The sequence below is a fragment of the Artemia sp. Qi Xiang Cuo genome, chromosome 3 (assembly GCF_049724085.1).
Source record: "Artemia sp. Qi Xiang Cuo chromosome 3, ASM4972408v1, whole genome shotgun sequence".
NCBI lineage: Eukaryota > Metazoa > Arthropoda > Branchiopoda > Anostraca > Artemiidae > Artemia > Artemia sp. Qi Xiang Cuo.
This window is the reverse complement of record NC_142796.1, coordinates 36880763-36905406: the sequence shown is the minus strand read 5'-3', so window position 1 is coordinate 36905406 and position 24644 is coordinate 36880763. Positions and strand designations below refer to the sequence as shown.

General features: G+C 34.5%; 1 protein-coding gene across 1 annotated transcript in view; it reads right to left on the bottom strand.

Moving 5' to 3' along the window:
• The window catches only part of LOC148954061 (uncharacterized), a 148072-nt gene that overhangs the window by 50496 nt on the left and 72932 nt on the right, over positions 1-24644 (bottom strand). Inside the window, exons 8-9 of the mRNA XM_089085776.1 lie at positions 22719-22912; positions 7427-7505 (exon numbers count right to left, since the gene is read on the bottom strand). Coding sequence (XP_088941902.1) covers positions 7427-7505; positions 22719-22912 — 273 coding nt within the window. The remainder of the gene's footprint in view (positions 1-7426; positions 7506-22718; positions 22913-24644) is intronic.

Below are 24644 nucleotides of genomic sequence, written 5' to 3'. Positions count from 1 at the left end.
ATGATTTGGCTTCTGAGTGGCTTGTGAATTCCTCCCATTTTGACAAAATGATCTGGAATACTTTAATATAAGACACAATTTAATCTATTATATTTTTCTATATGATCTGAGTTTTCCGCGTTGTCGATTACCGATAAATATTTTCTTTCCCAAATATGAAATACGTGACTCTAAAATGCGACAAAAAGGGATGCATAACATGGAGACTTGGGGCTTTAAGAGTTCCAAATTCAGAGAAAGTTAGCTTCCAGGGTCAATTGACTTCGAATTTCTATATAAAAAAAGAGCTGGGTTCGGTAAACTTTGACAGCTAGACTTGTACCTTATAGATTTGAGGTATTTTAAAGCCGATACAGACAAATGTTCTTACAGAAAAATAGTCATAATTTCACACCTCTTTCCTGTACTTCAAATTAGTTGCTAACCTGAAAGATGAATCAAAGTAAAGACTATCGAAAAAAGAAATATCCAAATTATATAAAAGACTAATCATTCTAATTAGACAAATATAAAATATTACGATTCCGTACAATGATATTTCGAGCTCAAGTGACCCCCGAAGCCAAGTGACCAAAACTGACTAAAATTATCAAGTTCTCTCAAGACATAGGGTTGATAAGAGAAGAGAGACAAGAAGCAACATCGAAACCATAAATCACACTGTATCTTAGATAGTAGAGTAAGGATGAAAAGGATTCTTGAAACTTTTGGTACTAGTTTTTCAGACCTGAAAACAATTGTATTATGATATCACATTGGAATCAGAAATATAACAATTGGTATCAACTCCAATCGGACCAATTCAAAAGGGAACGATAACTACAAAAGTAGTACGATTAGATTCCTTATTTTATGCTCTTTCCAACTATCATCGTCAATTTTCTGACAGTTCTCCTCCCTGATCAAAGGCGGATCTAGAGCAAAGTTTTGGGGGTTGGCGGGAATGTAACAAGGGTGCCAATAATTGACCAAATTGATAAGTTTATTTAAAAAATGGAGCAAGAAAAATGAAAACAGACAGAATGAGGGTGCCAGAAAAAATCATGGGGACCGGAGTCCCCAAAGCCTCACCCCCCGTGGATCCATCCCTGCCCCTGCTGGTTCCATACATACCCATAATAATATATTTTCTTGTTCTCTTGAATCTCGTGTTGCATCATCTTCCTTTATCAAAAATGGGTTTTTGCATTCTCGACTCGATGAAATCTAGTATTGCCTGAGTAATAATAATAAAAAGGTGCATACAGTCATTATTTGAAATGACGCAAAACTGTGGATAACGATCGAAGGAAACATGAAAATCTGATTAATGGAAATATTCTGCATATGATGTATTAAGAATTTCATTTCTTAGTGTTTTCTTTTAAGTTTTTTTTTACATATCCAAAGGCTATACCTGAGACCAATAGGGGGGGGGGGGCGGAGTGCATTTTAAGAAGAAGTGAAAATGATATATGGAAATAACAAAAATAAGAAATCTCATGATACTACGCCAACTCTATTATTTTATAGATAGCCTTAAACAAATAGATGAATATGGTTTACTGTTACTATGAAAGAAAATTACATATTCTTAGATAATTCAGCACCTGTTGACAAATCTTGGTCAATGCACGCATCATAAATTTGAACAACTGAAGAGACCCAACTTAATACTGAAATGGCACACAAAGGTATACCGCCTTACATAGAACCAACCCAGTGCAATTTTTAAGACAGTATTGTTCACTTCACACTGTAAAGTCCAATCGAATGCACATAACTTACGACCCTAAAGTATAACACCATCGATGCTATGTTTCAGTCACCGTTCGGATAGTACATGATATGATACGATTCGAACACTAGAGCCATATGAGTTATTAGATGGGTCATAGTTTAGAAGAAGAACATAAGGAAACATGAAAAAAGCAACTCACACAAAAAAAAAACGACTGCTTCATCAGCGTTGTACAAATATTTTTCCACACTCACCTTCCCTTATCCCACCGATGTTCCACTTTCCAAAAAATTCTCTATATAGTGTATCGCCACACAGACAAACTCCCCAATATGTTTAATATCCAGGTTGCAATTACTCTAACAATTTCTTCTATCTACTACTTCCATCATACCACAAAAATTTTACTTAATTATTTTTACTGAGAATTAAAATTGAATAAAAATGGTAATTATGAAAAAGGACGGTATTGAAACAAAGAATGCTTATATAATAATGTCACGGTGATTAAAGGAGTACAAAGCATACGGAAATATGATATAGCTACTAAAAGCGACATTGAATTTTACCATGGGAAGAACAGCAAGACAATTCAGAACAGTACCACAGTTTTCATGAGAGTTGGCTATGAGAATATATAAGATGACTGGTAAGTGCTGGGAAGGGCTAAATTAGTCTGCTAGACGCAAAATGATGACAAGCACTTCTATGAAGTGTTATGTAAAACAGCATATGGAGGTACTCGTAATCATTCATTAGCACGAGGAGAAAGAAATTTTATTTTTTCTAAATATGTTTACTTTATTCAGTAAATCCCAGAATTATTTTGGCAGCAAAAAGTTTACAAAACAATTTCTTTTAAATGAGAAATCAGAGAGCAAAAGAGAAAATGAAGCCTTAGAGAAGCCTAATTTATCAATGAAAACAATTAGTAGAAGACAATATATCATGAAACACAATTTGAACAGAAGATGAATCAAAACATCGACCTAGGATTGGTTTCAAACTCACCTTCAAAAACAGTTGGTCGGTCTCAAAAACCTTTGGCTTTACTCTTGTTACTTATACTGCATTTGACGTTGAAAATACCTTATAAATATAAAAAATAAAAGCTTAACAAAGGTCCGATACATAGAGAGAGGATTTCCCATGTGGGAAAGGATGGGTGGGGGTGGAGGACTTGGAGCACACGAAAAAGGCCTTGTAGGCCATAGTTTACCAGTTTTACCAGGGGATGGAGTAAATCAATTTCAGGGGGAGAGCCTTCTTGTGTGCAGGTATCTAAGTTATGACTGCAAAGGCAGCAAACATTTCCGAAGCAATGTTAGTTATTTAGTACAGTAACACCATTCCAGCAAGTCCATTCCAGAATAGACATGAGGATTGACGAATATTGGAGTTGAGGCACGAAGAAAGATTAGTTTTGAGATAATATCTTTTTAAAATATGGATCTTTGATGGATAATTAGCATAGCTGCCAGAGCCCAGGGTATAGTAAAAAAAAATGCAGTAACGTTATGCAGCTGCGGATGGTGGCAAGGAAAAAGCAAATTAGCAGAAATTAGTCCGAGTGACGGTAAGGAATATTCTCTCCCCACAATCCAACCTGCATTCTATTTTTTTTTTCTTTTTTCAGGTTGATTGTCATGTATTTAGCCAAGGGTTCCAGCGTCTAAGGTTGTCCTCATGATTTTTCCTTCAGGCTATTTTCATTATTTCTTATATTTGTGTTCTTCTTATTATTTTTTACTTCTTGCTTCAATTCTTATAACTCAGAAGGACTAGCGTATCCTCAACTGATTCTGAAATATGGTTTACTGGAAGAATACGACACAATAAATAAGGATCCTTCCTCGTAACTCATAAAACCTCTTGAAACAAAAAAATATTTAACAATTCCTCAGTGCCATAAATATATGAAAATAAACCTAAAAAATTAGAGACAGACACTAAAGATGCAGATAAAAGACACCTAATAAGTCTTCCACATCCTACCACTGCCGTACCAACGATATCCTAAATTTGTCGTTGTTTTTAATTTAGTAGCACAGGTAGAGCAGAAAGCAGTAAAAGCACTTTGTGCAACAAAATGCTTTCATTTGATGATCTTCCTTTTTCCTGTCAGACTAATTTCACTCTTTGGTAGCAGAACCACCAGCATAACTTGGGTCAGACAAACAGGATTAAAGATATTACAAACAACACTCTTGCCATATTAAATGAAACACGAAAGCTTGAAATTAGCAGCTTAAAGTAAAAACCGGACATTAAAGGGAGGTTTCTAAACACTGGAATGTTTCAAAACAAACAATCGTCCTTGCACAACTGGACACTTTTTGGTCATAGCTGCACAAAGAAAGGGATCAACCAATTAAGGAAGATCAACTATTTAGAGAAAAGTTTTAAATATAATGTTGTAATATACACCTTAATGATGGTAAAACCTTTATTTCTTAAATTGTTTATGATATCAACTGGTATAAAAAAAAGGCAAAAAAAACCTACCTAGGAAGAACAAGACAAGTACTTCTATCCATTTCTGAGTTAGGTTCTTTAACCCTTAACTTTTGAATGAAATTAAGAATACTTTTTAAATAAGAGTGCGTTTATAATTGAGTTCATATAATCATATTTCTGACTTTAAAAATACCTTAAACTTAACTGGATTCTTCACAACTGTTTTTATAACGGATTAGTAAGCTTTCTCCTATCACTCACGCGAATCCAGAAGTAAATCAGATCAACTGAGTACGAATCAATGAAAACAATTGAAATTTTCGAAATATTTTCATTTGAACTAAATGCCTGTAAGAAAGGCGCCAACGGACAAAGTCACAATATGACTTGAGCAAGTTAGGAATTTCTGACTACTCCTACAAGATGTGAGAATAACTTTAAGATTTGATTTTTTTTTTTTTAAGACATGATGGCTATTAACAATTATTTTCATATTTGGGTCAGCTAATTTAGCCACAAATTACGCTCATTGAATCCAAGTCATTGCATGAGGAATTATGGATTTATGACCAAGGAATATACAAAAGGAAAACACTCCCTTTTCCTTTCTCAGACACATTATTGCTGGTAAAACAAAGCATACTTTATCCAAGGTAAATAAAATTAGTCACGGTCACAAATATGAGAAGTTCTCTCAGGCAAATACGCAAACAAGCTTTATTGTGTAATCTTAAATTTTGATAAAGATATAAAGTTGGGAAAACAAAGACAAAATAAAAACGCCATTCAATAGGAATTGCATACAAGAGGTAAGGTATATACTTTTGGCATATATCTTTTTCTTTCACGAATGAAAAGGGCTAGCATAGAAACAATACAGGTTCAATCCAGGAGTGCCCCCTCCACAAAAAACCAAGAGAAAAATTTACTTGCCTGGTTCTACCCACAGAGATATTGCATTCAAAAATAAACTGATGGTTGATTGACTTTCCAAAGTTGCCTAATGGTGCATCACTTTTTTAGACACTTACCTTTCCCCCTAGTTTTTCTTTACATTGCAAAATAATGCATAAATGAAATTGTATTTTGTTGGACTTGAAGGGAACTTTTAAAAGGTTTTTTTTTTAAATATAAAGACCGATTTTAAAAACTGAAACTAGTAGACATAGTTACATAATGCGCCTGACTTAAAAACGAACTGAACAGATATTGAAATTGACAACACAGTCGAACTTACAGAGTTGGGCAACCAACTAGATGCAACCCCAATAAAGGCACGATCAGCATTCACAGGTTACTGAAAACAATATATATTTTAAGGCTGTTTTTTTATTATAATAACATTTTTCGAGCAAAACTTTTTAGGACAAACAGACTTACACCGATAATTTAGTTTTGCTGTTTTAAAAGGACTTTTATCACTATTTCAATCATTTTAATTTATATTTGAAGTATAGATAATTGAGAGCTAAATAAGGTTTAAAAATTCAAATGGCAGATTATTTCAACAAACTACTGAGTCTTCAACAAAGCTAAAATTGACAATCAAAATTCAGGGGAGAGGGAGGGGGAAAGAAAGTCCAACGTTTATTGCCATGATTTCTGTTTACTTTAAGTTTGCCTGTTTTGAATGTTCACTTAAAGCGCCTTGATATTTCAACTGTAAAGCAGTTTATATTAGTTTATTCACAACGGTCCACATTTCTCACAATCAATTACAATGGCCCGTTCTCCTTTTCGTATTTACCTTTCGTTTAATCCAAGATACATCAGTCCAAAGACTGACATTTTTTTACCCCAGACCATTCGTAACGGCTGCAATTTACTTTTTTTTTGTTTGCAATTTAGTTTTTTTTTGGCTTTATTTTTAGTTTTTTTTTTAGCTAACGGCTGCAATTTAGCTTTAAAAATAGCTAGGTTTCAGAAAGTATTCTTCGAATATGATATGTAATTCGAAAATCTCCCCATCTATCTCTTAGATGCTTTTGATTTCGTGTCGGGCTATGTTAAGCTATAGTAGATTTTTGGAGTACATAATATAAACATATACATATATATATATATATATATATATATATATATATATATATATATATATATATATATATATATATAATTTCTTAAAACACACTGCTTTTCCATTTACAAAAAATTTAAACAAGAAAAACAGGTTTTAAAACCCGTTTTTCTTGTTTAATTTTTCGTAAATGGAAAAGCAGTGTGGTCTAACAAACCATTTACGTCTAGCCTATTGGTGTCAAAAGACCAATTAAATTTTATTAGTTTTGAATTTAGCAAAAAAAACATGCCAATATAATTACACAACAAAAGTTTTTAGAAAAGTGCAAAGTAAATAAGATAATTCCAAAATCTTTCTGTCTTAAGTATCATTTAAATACATATAATGAGGAGAAGCACAGGAGAAAGGTAAATTTACTAAACTTAAACCATGTCCTGAAAGATAAACGCTTCCAGAGATCATAAGTTGTAAATGAAATAGATTTTTTAAAACATAGCCTTTGTGATTTTCTTAATACGAATGATTTCCAACAAATTATATCAATCTTCAAAAATTCTTTTGAACATGTTCTAATATTATCCAGGGAAAGACTAAACCAAAAATTTTTGCAGTTAAAAACGGAACAAGAAAAACAAAAACTATCAATGTATAAACCTAAACATTTCCCAGACCCTGGGGTGATTAATTTAAGCAAAAAAGAGTTAACCAACGAACAAAAGGAATATATATATTTTTTTTTTCCGTTGAGAAAGGCTCCCGGACGTAGGGCCGAAATATTCGGAGTATTTTTGTTTAATCAACTGTTTTATATGTATTCACTGCTTTTTAAAACCCGTTTTTCTTGTTTAAATTTTATATATGTATGTATGTATATATATATATATATATATATATATATATATATATATATATATATATATATATATATATATATATATATATATATATATATATATATATATATATATATATACATATACATATACATGTATCTGGCAAAAAACATCTGTGATTACAGATTTTGGTTTTATCATCCAATTATCACAGCTCAGGGTTCCCAAAGGGCACACGCTTTTCGAAAAACTATGTCCAATTAGGAAATTCGTCTGTAATATTGTTAAATTGCTGTCTATGACAATTTCAGAATATCTGTAATTTGAGTTTAAGAGAGGAGATTTCTAAATGAGGCAAAAAATAAATTCAGGAACGAAAAGAGGAAAAACGTTTACCTTCAGAATCAGATATAGATTCTCCTGGTTCTTCTTCTTCCCATTCGTCGTCACTATCGACTTCGTAATCAAAATAATGCTAGAATTGAAATATACAAATTCAGTTTACACCAAATGTATATATCAAAGGAATATATGCCGATCAGCACCTTTATCTTCTCCCTAAGTAAAATTTTGAAAAAAGAACGAACAAATCAAAATACAAAGAAGCTGATATTCGGGTCAAACACCAATTTATGACTAAAAGCACCCCCCCCCCCCCGCGCATTCATATACAAGAATCTCACATGAAAAATGTTTTAATATGAAATAAGTTTGATATTAAAGCCAAGCTTAAAGTACTTAAAACTGGCAGTTCAATAACTATCAAAATAATATACACAAAGTAAAAATACAATCAATAGTGATTAAAGAAACAAATCTGGATTTGAAATAGAAATATATTGCGGATTCAATGTTTTAGCTGAAAGCAAACTTGTTTTATGGATTCTAACTCAAAGACTGTAAAATGAAGCCCCCTTTTTATTATATATAACATTTGAGAAAAACTCTCTTCCATGCTGTATAATGGTGTTCAGTCCATTTTTTTCAAGGAGAGTATAAGCATAATTTAAAACCATATCACAGGACCAATTGTTTTTCAAGGATGTAAATAAATATAGACGATAACTGTAAAGATATAATCGTGCAGTTAAATGCCATTTCTGTAAACAGAACTATAACACAACTTCTTCTTTACGAACAGTCTTAGCCAATTATATTTAACAAAAAAATTTGTTTCTTAAAATATAATAACTATTGAAAATCTTAAACAAAGAAGCTCCTTAGTCGCTGTTATTATAACTATAATAAATCTATTTAAACAACCAATATACCATAAACTCATCCTGCATGGTGTAAAATTAACTGGACTAAAACATGATAGTCAGCAAAGATAAGTGAAATTAATCAAAACGCTAATGGAAACGAAAGGGATATACACGGACGACAGATTAGGGCATATTTTTAACCTATTTCTTCCAATCTGTTTTTTTGCGCATTGGCATCTCCTCAGAGAGATTACGTGTTATTAATTTTCACTTCTAAAGGAGACAGAAAGTACCACCATCTCGCTAATTGGAACTCCCTGTGGGGTATATTCTTTAGTTATGATCGGGAAAAAAGTTAATTAATATTTATTCTTTTACCGACTGAAAAGAAAAGCATAAAGTGGGGTTCGAATCCATGAACCTCGGCTTCAGAGCCTAACGCTCTACCTGGCCCAATTTATTTTGTTGGTTTTCACCTTTGGCGTATTTTAGACAATATTAGAGCCTGATAGAAACCCAAGGCAGCTTAGTTTTCTGTCCCAATGAATCTAGACATCGAGAAAGATGAGAAGCAAAAAGAAAGTAACGAATATAAACAGATGGAGTTAAACAAACTCGCGGTCAAACAACGTGTTCAGTAGGGAGAAATGAGTACACAACATATGCAAAACACAGCAGCGTTCTCAAGCAGGCTTCCATGTCTGAATATCTATTTATTATCATGAACTTGCTTGGATATACGCGCCCAGTGGGTCATGAACGTGAACATTTGAATACCACTCCTAAACGGATACGTTAGTTATAGCGACCAATGAAGCTTCGCCATTGGTGGATTTTGAAATCCTTGACAGAGTTCTTAACTCTTGAACTAGATGCTTAACTGGGGTAAATTAAAAAGAAAAACGATCTCGGGTCAATAGAAAATAGTTTCTTAGCCTGGAAAAAAAAATGACTGCCGGCCCTTTCTTTTAGAAGAAAAAAATCTTGTTGATCCTTTTCGATACCGTTTTTGCATCCAGATATTCAACATTTCACCATTACAGTGTGGAGGTTACACCTTTCTACTTGATCATTTATAGGTCGAAGAACAATTTTACCGTCTGAATTTACTCTTAAAAACGTTCATTTCCAGAGAAACGAAATTAAAATACCTTGTTTACCCATCGGGGGTGTAAGCTTGTCTCAATTAAATTGCTTGCTGCATTCAACATCTGCCAAAAATATTTTTAAAATGGTGCCGAAACCCGGCAAGTGATGTAGAATTGAATAAAAGCTCTCCTTTTAGAAAAAAACGAGATCCCATGCAGTATATTTTTTCTAAAGAGAGACAGAAAAAGAAGAAGAGATAATGAATTATAATAAGGCAAATGACTATTAGGACCTAGAACACGGTTATGGGCTTCAATAAAGATGGTTTGACTTGCAGTCAAATAAAACTGAAGAAATATAGATCATTGTGAAGTTTTCGCATTGGAAATTTTTATAATCTATATCTTCTGCAAAAACAGTTTCACCATCTAGTTTTTGATTGCTACAAAACGGATATCATCAGAGAACCTATCAACAAACATAAAACTGTTGAAAAATGTGTATTTTACCCAGAAAAACCTAGCGTTTTGGTTGTAGGTAGCACATAAATTAATGATTTAAAAAGAGAATTAGAATAACAGATACTTTTATATTTATTGGTGGATGAATTTCTGTCCCAACTGTCTTTTTTATTTGACTTGCTAAAGAAACCCTAAAATAAAAAAAAGGAAGAATGAGAGAAAATATCCATCTCGGTACACAACTAGGGTTGCTAAAGAAACCCTATAATAAAAAAGGAAAAGACAGAGGCAAGAAAATTAAAATAGGAATAAAATATCCGTCCGTCTTGCTACACAACCATTTTCAGAGTAAATATTTTTCGCAGAACTATCCAGAGAATGGACAGACCAAGAGCAGGTACCACTTATAACTGGAACTTGGTACCCATTATAAGAATCTTAAAGACTCTTGATATATTTCGATTATACGACATATTCCCCGACCATATATTAGAATTTGGTATATTCGACATCTGTCAAAAGCTATTCAAAAATTTGCCACTCATTTTAAAAAAGAGTGGCAAAACATGACAAGCGATGTAGAATGGAATAAAAGCTCTCTTTTCAGAAAAAAAAAACTGAGATCACGCAGGTTAGTTACTCTTAGTGTATTTTTCCAGAAGCCTATGATCGAAGACTGTTTTTATCTATCAGATGATTTTTACACGTCTTCAGACAATTCCTACTTTTCCATCATCGGTATTCGAGGAAAGAAATATTGAAAAAAAATCATTCGTCATTTCTGTGGTTTAAAAGTATTGACCTTTTCCTCGCCTCCTAAGATCTTTAAAGCTCTAAGACAGTATTAAATTTTCCCGTAGGTTGATCTCCTATCTAATGCTTCTGTAGAATGTTTTACTTTTCCTCGTAATTTGTCTCTATCGTAGACAAATGAGTTCCATAATGTCTCAATCGATATCTTCATTAATCCTTTCCTGAATAGGTGACCCTGACATAATGCTACTATTTTTCTTTCTCTCTCCTGAAGTGTAACAATTTCAAGTACCTTAGTTCTAGGTTTCTCTGAAGAGCCGAGTGCTGAATGGCTTTTCATGTTTTATCTTTGTTTGCTGTGTAATTAAATTTAGTTCGTTATATCCCATGATCTTTCAAAATCGCGTTCCTAAATGAGAGCTGAACTTAACATTTTTACAATTTTGAAAGTAAAAAAGTCGTTCTTTAGGGCCTAAAAAAGGCCGTAATAGGTATATTAAGAATGTTCCCTATAGTGATGCATCCACAAGTAAAATAAAACTCAAAACAGTTCTCTTACATCCAAATCTGATAAAATGACTTTTTAATGCGACACTGGACCCCCTTTTCTATCTTTTTTGAGTGTACAGTCCAAACATTTACTTCCAGATTCTTGCCTTTTTTTAAGTTCTCAGGTACATAAGATAGTAATGTAAATCAGAAGTAGATCCCATGCTTATCGGGGAATCAATAATTTGTTTCTATTTTTCTTCTGGATTAGGGTCAACTTAGCCAAGGATTTAAGGATACAAGTTTCAAACCAATCGGATGAGATGTGTTTTGGTCCTTCTTTGGGCCCCATTTTTTTCTGGAGGGGAGGGGGCTCCCGAAACAATTTTTTGTACATTAGGTGCCTCTTGGCACAAGGACTTACGGTTGTAAATGTCAAAATGATCAAGGACAAAATTTTTTGTCCAGCTTCCGGCTGAAGCTGGACACCTCCACCCTTTTCCCGTAGCAAGATGTGAGATTATTTCGACCCATACAACTATTCCTGAAAGTTTCGAGCCACTGTACACTCAAGATAATACATACACACCCCTCCCTCTTTTCATTATGAACTAAGTTAAAAATAATTAGCAATTTCCATAATTCACGGCTCTTGCTCTAGGTGTTGTGGGGTTACGTCATCCTTCATGGCATATTTATGGACCTTTTGACTCTTTTGAACAAAATGGCTATCTCAAAATTTGATCTGAGATTTTGGGCGGTTACGGGGAGCCGAGTAACAAAAGAGAGTATAGAAGCAAGCTAGTTGGCCTCTAATCACTTTTGACTCTCAGAAAAGAAACAAAACTTTTAATTTCCGATTGAATGAGCCCGCTCACAAGTTTTAAGACTACCCTCCCATACGTAGTGGCGGAAAAAAATAATAATACAAGGATGGCAGATGGGTCTTTACTCTGACAACACAAATTTCAGATTTTTGCTGGTAGAGACTTGGTACCTTCGTAGTACGGTTCTCTGACACGCTGGACTGGATGAAACGACTTTCATCAAGATCTCTCCTTTTCAAGGGGGTTGTGTTTCCCTTTTTCGAAAACTGGCAAATTTTCTTCGACTCATAAGTTTTTATGGGCTGCCTTAAACTTACACAACTTTACATATACGGTTTCACCATAAATAGCCATTTATTTTTATGTATATATTGTGGCAAAACTTTTTTTTACTGTAATGGGACTATCAGCACGAGGACCTCCTTACTTACCACGAAATGCTTGACTGAAAGGCCTGGACCGAGCTTTTATATTATTTATATTTAAAACAATTGGGTTATTTATATACAAAACAGAATATTTATAAACAATTGGCTATCCAAGAAAATTGGCAAAAATACAACGTTAATAAACGCAGCCATTATTTCCATCAAAATGTTTTCTTACTAATATAAAAATTAATATACAATCAAGTAACTGATATGTTAAGATTTCCATATACATAAAGCCTCCTATGGTTCTTTAAAACCATATTTATAACAATTTTACGATTTAACAACCAGGGATCAACGAACAGAATCTTCAAAAAACGATTTCAATTGCTGGTAGTTTTCTCGAACAACTCTTGGATATAAACCCGTTGATGGTCGCCATCTACATTTCCAAACAACAAAAACTCGGACCAACAGGATCGAGATATAACGGCTATATCGAAGAAAAAGAAACTATGCTGATAACAAAAATGCTGCAATTCTCTGTCATTTATAACTTGATGACATCTACATTCTATTCGTGTTTAATACAATGTCTGAAACCAAGGAAGAAGGGATGACTGCCCCCAAGAGACCAAGTTCTAGGGAGAATACCCTAGGCCGACAGCGGCCTAGAAACTCACTTTTTCAAACACAGTGGTCGTGAAATGGAGACGTCTGTGCAGTTGTCTTTAATTTAAATATAAAATGTGTCAATGCCGAATAAGTATTTAGTCATCATTAGCCACGGATGAACTTTAAGAGAAAACTGTCCCTTAAAACATTGATTCTGACATCCCTATTCTAAAGACTTTGTCTTAAAGCCGTTCTAGTCTAAAGCAATTGTCTCCAAAACTCCAAAAGGATAGAGGAAAATCGAGAAGAAACTATGACACTCTGGAGTAAGCCACAATTCCCTTAATAAAAGTCCAAAAAACCTATTACTTCCCTTGAGAGAAAAGCAAAATATGCCTCTACTTGAAGTATTAGCTGAAAATGTGGGACATATTCAAGCCTAACAGATATAAACTGCTGAATAAAGATTCCTCTAGGTATACACTAAGCATTAAAACAGTTCAGTTTATTATGAAAGACAAATAAAGAAATAAAGAAAAATACGGCTAGAATAGAGAACTTAATAGAAGATAGTGAAATTTGACCCAGCAGGATAATAGCCACCATTGCCAATTTAGAGCTGAAATTTTTGGATGAAACATTGCTATCTTTATCTTGAGCATTTAGATACTAACAATAAGTTATTTTAGCTCATTACGCGAAAAAATGAATTCTTTTAGAATTCATCGACTGATTATTACGTTTCGTAAATTATGTACAAATTCATTTATTTCAAAAGTTTACTACTACCACAACTACTAACAACCCACCGCAGCACCAAGCCACCTGAGCCCAATACAGCTACGCACGCTCCTCCTCCATCCCAATGTATTCAAAGCCTCCCTCTTTACATCCTCCCAGGAAGTTCCAATTTCCTTTAGATCTTTCTTTATGACATCCTCCCACCCCAACCGCAGACAACTGCTTTCCGTTAGGCTCTAGACAGTTGGCCGAAAAGGGCAATCTGTCATCCTTCATTCGCAGAACGTGCCCTAGCCATCTCAACCTTTCTCTCATTATAGCCCTAGAAAGCGGGATACCACAACTACTAACAACTCACCGCTGCACCATGCCACCTGAGGCCAACAGAGCTACGCACGCTGCTCCTCCATCCTACTTTAGTCAAAGCCTCCCTCTTTACATCCTCCCAGGAAGTTCCAGTTTCCCTTAAATCTTGCTTAACGACATCCTCCCACCCCAACCGCAGACAACTGCTTTCCGTTAGGCTCTAGACAGTTGGCCGAAAAGGGCAATCTGTCATCTTTCATTCGCAGAACGTGCCCTAACCATCTCAACCTTTCTCTCATTATAGCCCTAGAAAGCGGGATTGAACCACACTTTTCATGCAGCTTACTGTTTGAAATACGGTCAGTCATTTGGGTACCCAGAACAATCCGTAGGTAATTTCTCTGGAGAACATCTAACAAATCTTCATCCGCTTTTCGGAGCGCCCATGCTCCAGAGCCATATTTGACCACTGTCATCACTATAGCTTCCAATATTCTAATCTTAGTTTGCAGAATTATCTTCCTATTCTTTCATATTTTTAAAATGTAATGTGAAGGAACACCCTAAACCTTGGCTATTCTATGTTTAACATCTTCACTTCTCCCACCGTATTTGCTAATAAAACTACCAAGGTAAGTGAAGCTGTCCACCTGATCAATATTTTCGTTACCCAACGTCATTTTTTTCATCATCACTTATTCCTAGCCTTAGTGACTTAGTCTTCTTTACATTAATTTCCAAACCTATTCTAGCACCCTGAACTCGCAAAACCTCTAAAAGTTCATTCATTTTGCTCACAGTATCATCTAGGATGCTTCAAACATCAGCATAATCTAAGTCCACGAGAGTTTCCACCACATTTGATTTCTTGGTCTCCCATTGCCTTTCCTGTGCTCCCTCAGACAAAGTCTATCAAAATGATCCATATAAAGGGGGATAGAACACAACCCTGCTTAACTCCTGATTTAATGCAAAAAAAGCTCCTAGCCTCATTTCCTACCTTAACCGAAGCAGTGTTATTCTCGGACATAGCACTAATCACTTTAATAAATTTGCCTGGTACACCATACACGGATAAGACCTTTGCTAGAGCTCGTCTATTAACAGAATCGAACGCTTGCTCATAATCTATAAAACTAAGGGCCAAAGGTGTTTGATAACTTAAGGCACTTCTCAATTATTAACCTAAGAGTGAAAATTTAGTCAACACATCCTCTACCTTTCCTAAAATCGCACTGTTCTTCTCTCATAACTTTGTCTGCAGCCTCTCTCAGTCTAAAAAGTATCATATTACTAAGTAATTTTTTACCTACAGAGAGCAGACTAATGCCTCGATAATTACCACACTCACTCTTATCACCTTTATTATAGATTGGTTTAACTAAGATTTTCCTAAAATCACTAGGTACTTCTCCTTTTTCAAAAATTACATTCATAATCTTCAGTAACTTATTTCTAACCTCAGAGTCACCATATTTAAGAAACTCATTTACCACACTATCAGCAACTAGAGCCTTATTATTTTTTAATCCTTTTAGTACTGTCACTAATTCTTAGTCTTAAGATTACTTGGTATGGCTACAAAACGACGATTTTGACAGCTTTCGTGTAGTTGTTGAGAACTCTCAGAGCATAATCCTGAATATTTAGATAAATCGACACAGCAACAACGTCTTATGAAAAACATCACGAGATTACGACTATATTGGATAGATAAGAGGGTGGATGTTTGGATCTTAAAAACGACTTTTTTTTTCGACTATAGCTTCTTGCTATGTAGATCAACGTTGCTTTTCATCACACTTGCAAACATCGAGGCAAGGCGAATATCCCAAAACTTCCACTAGGGAAAAGGGCATAAGAACATACCTTTTCCTTATTTTGATCCCCTTCTAGGACGTATTCTCGTAACCCCTCCTTTCAAAGGTTTACATTTCTGAGCTACAATGTTTTACAACGTCCTTTCTCTGTAAAATAAGTATTTAATTGAACATTCGCCCATGGATGTATTTTACAAAGAAAATTGGCATTTAAAAAAGACTAAGTCTGATATTCTTTTTCAAAAGCCATTGTACTTGCCTCCAGTACTGCAAGAGGATCAAGCAAAAGCAATAAGAAAATATAAAAATCAAGAGTAAGCCACAATTCTTATAAAATAGGGCCACAAAAGTAAGCCAATATAGGGGACTAGTGTTATGCCTAACAGATATAAATAGTTCAATGAACATTTTTTTTATGTACAGACCAAGTAATAACAAATTTCAGTTGAGAGTTTAAGATAAACCAACAAAAGGTAAAAAAGCAGACGGCTAGAGTAGCAGACTTCTAATAGTTTTACATTGATCAAGTAAGCTGTGCCACTGGTTTACTTACGGTACATAAGAATGTGAACTGTGATCAGTCATAAAATTTTTACGTTCTTACGTTAAGTAGCTTATGTTACAGATTGGCAATGTGAATCACTACTAAGAGAAGAAAAAAAAATAAACGTCTAACAAAGCAGAATTATGACAAGCACTATCAATTGAGGGCGAATTGATTTAATCAAGCACTGTCATCTTTTTTAGACTATACAGAATATCTTTCGCTGATTTAAAAAATACTGAAACTTTTGAAGCATTCGTGTTCTAAAATAATGTTTTTCAGATTATCTAAAAAGTTGTATTATTTTAGCATCTAAATTTATTTTGAAAGGTGATAAAAAAAATTAAGGCAAGGTCTGTCGAAAACTCTCAGAGCACAAAATCTGATTATACAGATGAGATCAGCACAGTGACCATCAAAGCGCAAAAATTTACCATATTCAGAATGTCAGAACTGGTACACCAAAATTTTGCTTCCATGACCGGGTGGCAATTGGTAAAAAAAAAAAAAAAGCATTTGTGTTCAATTGAATTCTATGACGACCAAACTGCTACACCACTGTACATAGTATTATCAAACCTTAAATGAGAACAATTAGTAAATGAAGCTTTAAAACAAAAATCTAAATTAAATGATTATTTTGCATGGATTGCGTGTATCTTTAGGAGTGAATGTACCACCTCCCGCTGTAGTACCACTTTGCTGTGGTATAATCATTTTAGACGCTTAAAAAGGTCAGTAGATATTTTAATTTCCTTTCTAATGAGCCTTCTTCGGATACTCTAGGACCATTGGTTCGATACGATCGTGACTGGAGCCCTTTTTAGGATTTAGTTTGTCATTAGTACGAGTCAATTCCTTACTTACAGTTTCTCAAAATTAACTGTTTGACATACTAACAAATAAACATAAATTCAAACATTTTCATTTAAAAGTTGATAAAAACAATTTTTCTGGTTATGCTTACATCCTCCACCCTTAGAAATCCCCTGAAAAAGCTCATGATACACCCTCACCCCTTCTCCAAAAGTCTCTACCTTTTATGCCAGTAGCTATTAAAATATAATATTTTATGCAACAGAGAAAACATTTTATCTGGAATAAGAGGGAAGGTATCACAGCACAGCATCCATTTTCAGAATTGGTCCAAAGGAAGATATTATTAGAGATTGACTTCTAAGCACCCTCCACCCCTTTATGACTCTTCTATATTTATCTGAAGTTTCTTAGGAAGTTTGGGCATACATATTCCCTTTTTGAGGCATCAGTTACCCCCTCCCCCCCCCCAAAAAAAAACAATGAACCAACGCCTCTCCTCGATAACAGCTGAAGCGCAATTATTGATCAATGATGATTCAGGGCGAGGGTAGAGGGGAAACTTGCCCCGGGCGTAGAAATTTTACGGGTGCAAAATTTCAAATAAGTAATCTAACGGTTATATTCATTTTTTATTTTTTCAAATTTTATTTCAATCAAAAAAGAATAGACGGCATACTTGGGAGCAAGTAGAAGCAAACCGAAACCAAATTTTCATTTTTTCCATATCTTCATCACCATTCTTTGAAAATAAAAGTAAGTAGCAATAAAAGTAAAATATTCCGATGATCTAGATCCCATTTAGTTGTTCCATGAACTCCAAAATATAAAAAAATAATTCAGCGTCGACATACTTCCTTAAAGAACCCTATAGATGTTTTAGAATTAATTTTGCAATATGGAGATGAAGGAGTCTTCGCAAACGTAAGACTTGCCTGTAAAATATTATTAGTGATTGCGGTGTCAGTGGCCAGTAATGAGCGGGTCTTTTACCTTAGACCTTAGATCCTCCAGAGCCAGGAATGGCTCATAGGGCGCCTAAAAAACCTCGCTAGACATCACGGGGCTGAGCTATAACTCTAACGTCCTCCCAATTTGGTTGAAGAGACATCTCCCCTCTACTGAGATCCTGTTTATACTGCTGTTGCCAGGTTTATCTTGGTCGACCTCTTTTGCGCCTCTTTTCAGGGCACCATTCATAAAATTTACATCGGAGTCTATGTTCTGGCCTTTTCCTGCCATGATATGTTCAGTATTCTTCTAAGACACATGTTTACAAAAGTAAAGACACGTTCCTCCAGTTGGATATTTAGTTTCAAGCATTCACTTGCATAGAGGAGAATGGACATCACAATGCTATTCATGAAGCGGTTTCAAGCGCATTAAGTAGTTCTGCTGCGCCAGGTTGGTATGTAGCTTGTCCAACCCTCCTCTTGATTTTGTTGGCTTTTTCACCATTATAATCAATCCAACTCCCGAGATACTTAAATTCATTGGCCTGTTCAATTGCTTTATCTTTGCAAAATATCAGCGGAGAGTCAGATGTAGCCATGCTCTTTGTCTTACTGACATTCCCTGCAAGCCCCACTTTTTCGGCTTTTTCATCTATGGCGTCGAGTAACAACTGCAGTTGCTGTTTCGCTTCTTTGGGAAGAACAATGTCGTCAGCAAAGTCCAGGTCAGAGGTCTGTCGGCTGCAAATATTCACACCTAAGCCTGAAGACTGTCTGAGAGTGTAGTTAAAAACAATAACAAACAGGAATGGGGATAGGACACATCCCCGTTTAACACCAGACCTTATCTTGAAGAATCGCATATCCCCCATTTTCAGTCCGCGCACAACATTCACTATCTTGATAAGAGTGCCATTATCATTTTGACTAGTTTATCTAATCTAGTTTATGATTAGTTAGGGACGAATCATCACTTTACATAGCTTTAGCAAACATCCGTAAAACAACTTAATTAAATGAAGCTTTAAAATAAACGTCAATACTAGCCGATATTTTGAATGAACGAGGAGACTCTTTGCAAGTGAATGCCCCACCGCGTGGCGTTATTGCCTCTGAAGATGGGAAGAAATTTAAATCGATTAGCTATTTCAGATTTTGAAGTTTTTAGCCACTCAGTTTTGTACCACAAAATGACAGAAAAAACGCCACTTTGCTATGGTATAATCTTTTCAGCTACTTAAAAAGGGCACTACAAGTTTTAACTTTGGTTCGAACGATCCGTATTTCGATTTTATGGGACTTTAGATCGATACAGTCATCCCTGGAAGAATAGGATAAATAGATAAACATGCACCCGTGATCTTTCTTTTCGAACATTCGAAATTCCGTATTTGTGTTCAGGGGAGGTTGAACCCTCTACAATAGGGTTCTCTGACATGCAAAATTTGACAGTTAGTCCGCTTGGGTGTGTTTTCCCCCTTTCTCAAAAATCAAACAAATTTTCTCAAAGCGGCTTTTAGCATTTGAGCTGCTTGAAGAATTTCATATAATTAAAATTACCATAAACATTTTAATCTCGTTATGCATATATTGTTACCATAACCCCCTTTTTAGAATTTCAGTTACTATTAGCCAAGGTAACTCCATACTTCACTCCGGTACAACAAATTGTTTGATCTAAGTCCCAAATTAGCCCCAATTGTAAGAAATTTATGAGCCTTTGGTTCGGTACCGCCTCCAGTAGATCCTGTTTCATTACTATGACAGTCATAATTACATAATAATATATCATACAAAGGAAGAAACTATCGACTGTTTCTTAGCTGAAGAGCAAATCAAATTTACGAAGCTATCTTTCTCTACTCTGTCCCATGAAAGGGGCCACTTTAAACAAAAAGAAGCTATTTCAAATGTATTTTAAGTTCTTCAATGACCATAGGATATATACTATTAAGATATAAGTTTTGCCTATTCGAATGAGAATACTCTTCACTACTTATGTTCATCTTTTCGATAACTTTGTCCGAAAATTCAAACAGCTTCATCCCCACAAATACACCTTATTACTTATAAACTTTTAGAAACTTTAAATTAGGCATCATAAAGAAGTATTTGCATGCTTATTTTATCTCATATACATATATTGCTTTTAAATGAGTGGAAAACTTATTCTATCTTCTCCAGCGAGAAGAAATAAAGAAGATACATTGCTTTTAGAAGTCTTGCTTCTTAGACTTCCCAATTTAAGCTGTTACCCACTGATTAATGATAATTTCACGTTTTACAGCATTTGAATGTTGAAAATATTTCAGATTATTTGATATTTAAAAGGATGTTAAAAAAAAGTGTTAACATCAATACCTTTTTCTACAGGTAGTAATTTAACATCTTTAATGGCATTCTACTTTGTTCACAAGTATGCTTCACAAGTAAGTTCAAATTTATACTTCTAAAAAAATTAATAAATAAGGACTAACATGAAATCAAGGCAAAAAACAAACAACTTGACAGGCAAATTAGGGATTTTAAGATAGTCATTTCGATCAAATTAATGTCGAGAAAACCTTTGGCCGATCTTCCGCACTTGAGAACAGAACTCAATTCAAAAATATCTTGAAGATTTTTTTGCTTGATGATTCGAAATAAAATGATGATTAAATGAAAACTTACAGTCCGGTTTTAATAACACCAATTGTTTCCTTACAGCCTTAGTACGCCTTAGTACGCCTTACAGCCTTAGTAGTATGAGAATTCAATACAGCCTTAGAAAGGCTCATTTAACAGATTCCTCATATAAAAAAGAATTTCCGGCACATTAACCCTTATTTTTAAATTGAAGTTCATTTAAATGCTCGTTAAGATTCTTTATCCCTAAAAACTAATTTTAAGGGACTTAATACGTCCGAAACCAGTAATTGAAGAAGCTAACTAAAATGCAGCCCGAAGCGTCTTATGAAGGTCGGCTCTTAACATTATTTTGATATGAAAATTGAAGATAAGCCTAAGATGTGGGAACATACTACGACAAATACCCTTATCCAGTATCAGATCCAGGGGGGCGCCCCCGCCCAAACGTCTAAAGTAGTGTAAATTATTTAATTAACGCAAGATTACGTTAATTGAACTTGCTCCTAACGCAAGTTTATCGGATAAACCTATTTTGCACCCCCCCCCCCTAAAAAAAACCTGGATCCGCCCCTGCCCTTATCCGTCTGCTAAACCACCTATTCCAAATCCAGATAATTGAACATAAATTCGTCCAACTGAACATTATGAGCAGGAAATATAAAAAAAAGAGTACGGAAGAAGCGAAGTCCAACTTGTCTCCCAGATACAATGATCGTGATTTTAAGAGAAATTAAGATACAACATAATTTAAGTGAAAACGAGTGACCTCAATAAAATATTTATAACATTATAAATCAATTTTATAATATTATAAAAAAGAAAATGTTTAAAATATACTTTATTTTAAGTAAAGCACTTAGAGACGTTCTGGCCGTTAAAAGGCTTAAGGGGGGTTACAGATTTTTTCTTACTTATCTTGATCTCTCCTATATAATTATGATAACATGATACGCCCTTCTGTTTTGGGCACTGTGACATTAGGGTACTTTTTTATTGCAAAATTTGAAACCCATTTTGTTTTCTTCTTGAAAACTTTGAAGTTTGTTTCTCAGTAAGTTCTCAACAAAATTAACAATTCAACATAGATCAACTGATGTGAAATCAACACGTTCAGTAAGGAAACAGAGAAGTTTCCGTCTATAAGAAATATTCTGCCATATCTTCTCGGAATCTTTGAAAAACATGCAAAGGTGAAGTTACATTATAAATTAAATCTCCTGGATGAATTTTAAAAAATAACGTGAGAGTCTCGGAGAAAAAAATCACAAGCAAAAATCTATCCAAAGATACAAGCAATAAACAAAAAAGTTTTCTTTCATTTGTTGCCTTGGAAATAACATGTGATACTAGAGGAATAAAAAACGGCAGAGCATAGTCAGAGGAAAGAGAGAGAGAAGATGAAGAAGAGCGAGGGGGAGGGGGTGTAGAGACACATGACAGGGAGAAGGAGAGCATGAGAGGAGAGGGAGAAGGTTAGTTAGATTCCTCAAATTAAACAAACGGTAGTGGGGACACACCGTAGAAAAAAAAACGAAACAGATAATTCAGTGATTAAATAGGAGTGAAATTACAACGAAAACGGGATAAAAAAAAAACATGTATTATTAATGTACCATTCTAACAAAAGAGAAACGAAAATCTGGGTGATCTTCAAGTGCCACCAAAATGAAAAAAGAGCTGAGTGAGAGGATTAATAAAAGTAAGGAAGAAGAGTGAAGCGTCATATTGAAGTATCAGTTTTTGGAAAATTTTTCACTCTTTCATCCAAGAAAAGAAATCAAAGAAAAACATTACCTTGCGGCAAATTCATGAGACTGACCCTGAATACTTACTGTTTTTGGAATCATAAATCTCTAAAAAAATTTTATAGACTCTTTGTCTATAGCCTTAAGGTAACCAGTTTAGTTAGCTTTTAATTGTTTTTATTCTTTGCAAATAAAGAAATAAAAAATTCTTGAGTAGGCAAAATCTTTTCCTTTCTTATGAATACATTTCTACTAAAAATGCCATCCCCTAATAAATCAACTATTTAAATCACAAAAATAGGTGCTCAATAACGAAACCACTTACCTCATCCTTTCCCAAAGGTCTCCTGGGTCCAACATTCGACGAGGTTTTTGTCCAAGTCCCCCAAAAAGCTGGTCTTCGATTTTCACAAAACTGTAGAAGCTTCCAGTGCATTTTTGTACTTTGTAGGGGATCACGAACAACTATCACGTCCTCAGAATTGTCCACAAGAGATTCAGTATCACTGCCTTCTTCCTCTGTCAATGAAAAAATAATGACACAGTGATAGATCGAAGATATCAAATTGAGGAATTTGCTAACAGCTTTAAGTAGCTCACTAATTTACAATAAAAACCAAAAAAGAAAAGAAAATAAATACACTTCCACTAAAGACTCAACGTGACAGCCATCAATGTCGTATAAATAAGGATAGAAATTCACACAGGGTATATCAAACCAAAAAGTACGAGCCGTAATCAACCGTAACATGCAAATAAAAAAAGAAAAGAAAATAGACTAAATATAACGACTCAACATTACGGTAATAAGTTTCATAGAAAGCAAGGAAGAATTTGAATAGGGTGAGTTATACCAAAAAGGCCAAATGCCATTTCAATCATAAAATATTTAAAAGCAGCAACAGAGAAAAAAACCAACTCATGACAGTTTGCAAGAAATAGTCTCAAAAAAGTAATGTCGCAGTCTCCTACAGCGGATCAGGCAATCCTGCCTGCAGAATTCGAGCTTAGCAGGTGACACGAGACGCAGACTTCAGATCTTTTTGAGGATTTTCATGCCCCTTCCTTAATGAATCTTTGCATTTTGAAGTTGATAACTTGCTATACAGAGTAATCATAATATGCCTAAGAGTACTGAAATACCATCAATCAGTCTATAGTGGGCAATCTATAAGTTAAATCATATAAGGGACAGCTTTTACTTTCTCTTGATCATATACACAGGTTTCACTTTTAGGAACATTAAATTAGCCCATCTTCAACTGACAAAAGTTTAATGGGGGACCATAAAAAAAATGTACTACCACATATATTCTCCTTACCCCAAATCATACCATGACTACTTTTTTCTGAGAATTTATAGCTGTGAAGGTAAGAGACATTACAACAAACAATGAAAAAATGTGTGTATTTCAATACTTATTTTTTATGAAGCTTCTTAAATACAACATGCTGATACTCATACATCCATTTATTTCTGACGATATAATCAATTGCATCATGAGATTTTGATGTGGTTAGTTACGGGTTTGTACGAAAATCATTGAAGTTCTTTCCTAGGAAGGATATACTAACCTATTTTCTCTTGCGAAAAGAGCCTATTGGTCAGCATGCAATTTTTTTTTTTTTTTTTAAAGCTAGCTTTTTCAGAATTCTAGAAACATAAGGAAATATGACGAGTCAGTTTATTTGAATCACTTCCGCAGATATGTTACATAACCTGCAAAGCAACAACTTCGTTCGTTTTGTGTTTCAACTTCGCTCTTTTCTTCAATAATAAAAAAAAATATTTTTATAAAAAATGTGAAAGTCTAATGTAAAACTTCTACAAAAGTCAGTTTTGCTACGGCGGCCATATTTCACGTCATTAAGTGGGAAAAACATTCATGCCGGCAAATATCCAGATTGATCCCGTTCAAATGGCGACAGATGTAATGACTGTAACATGAGTAGATTGTGTCTCTAATACAAGTGATTTCGATGCTTCATCCCAAGAAAGTTATTTCCGATTTTTTCATCTAATTCTTCTCTATAAACTCCTGGGGTTTCTTTTTCAAGGTAAATAATTGCCGGAAGACACTTGTAGAGAACTTAGAATGTCGGGAAAAAAAACAGTATAATTAAAGCCATGTTTTAACAGAATGATTTCGCTATGTCAGCCGTATTTCAGGTTACCCAATGGAAGAGGCAAGGTGACACTACCTCACATGAGAAATAACTCCGATAATTCCTGCAATACTTTCCTTAAAAA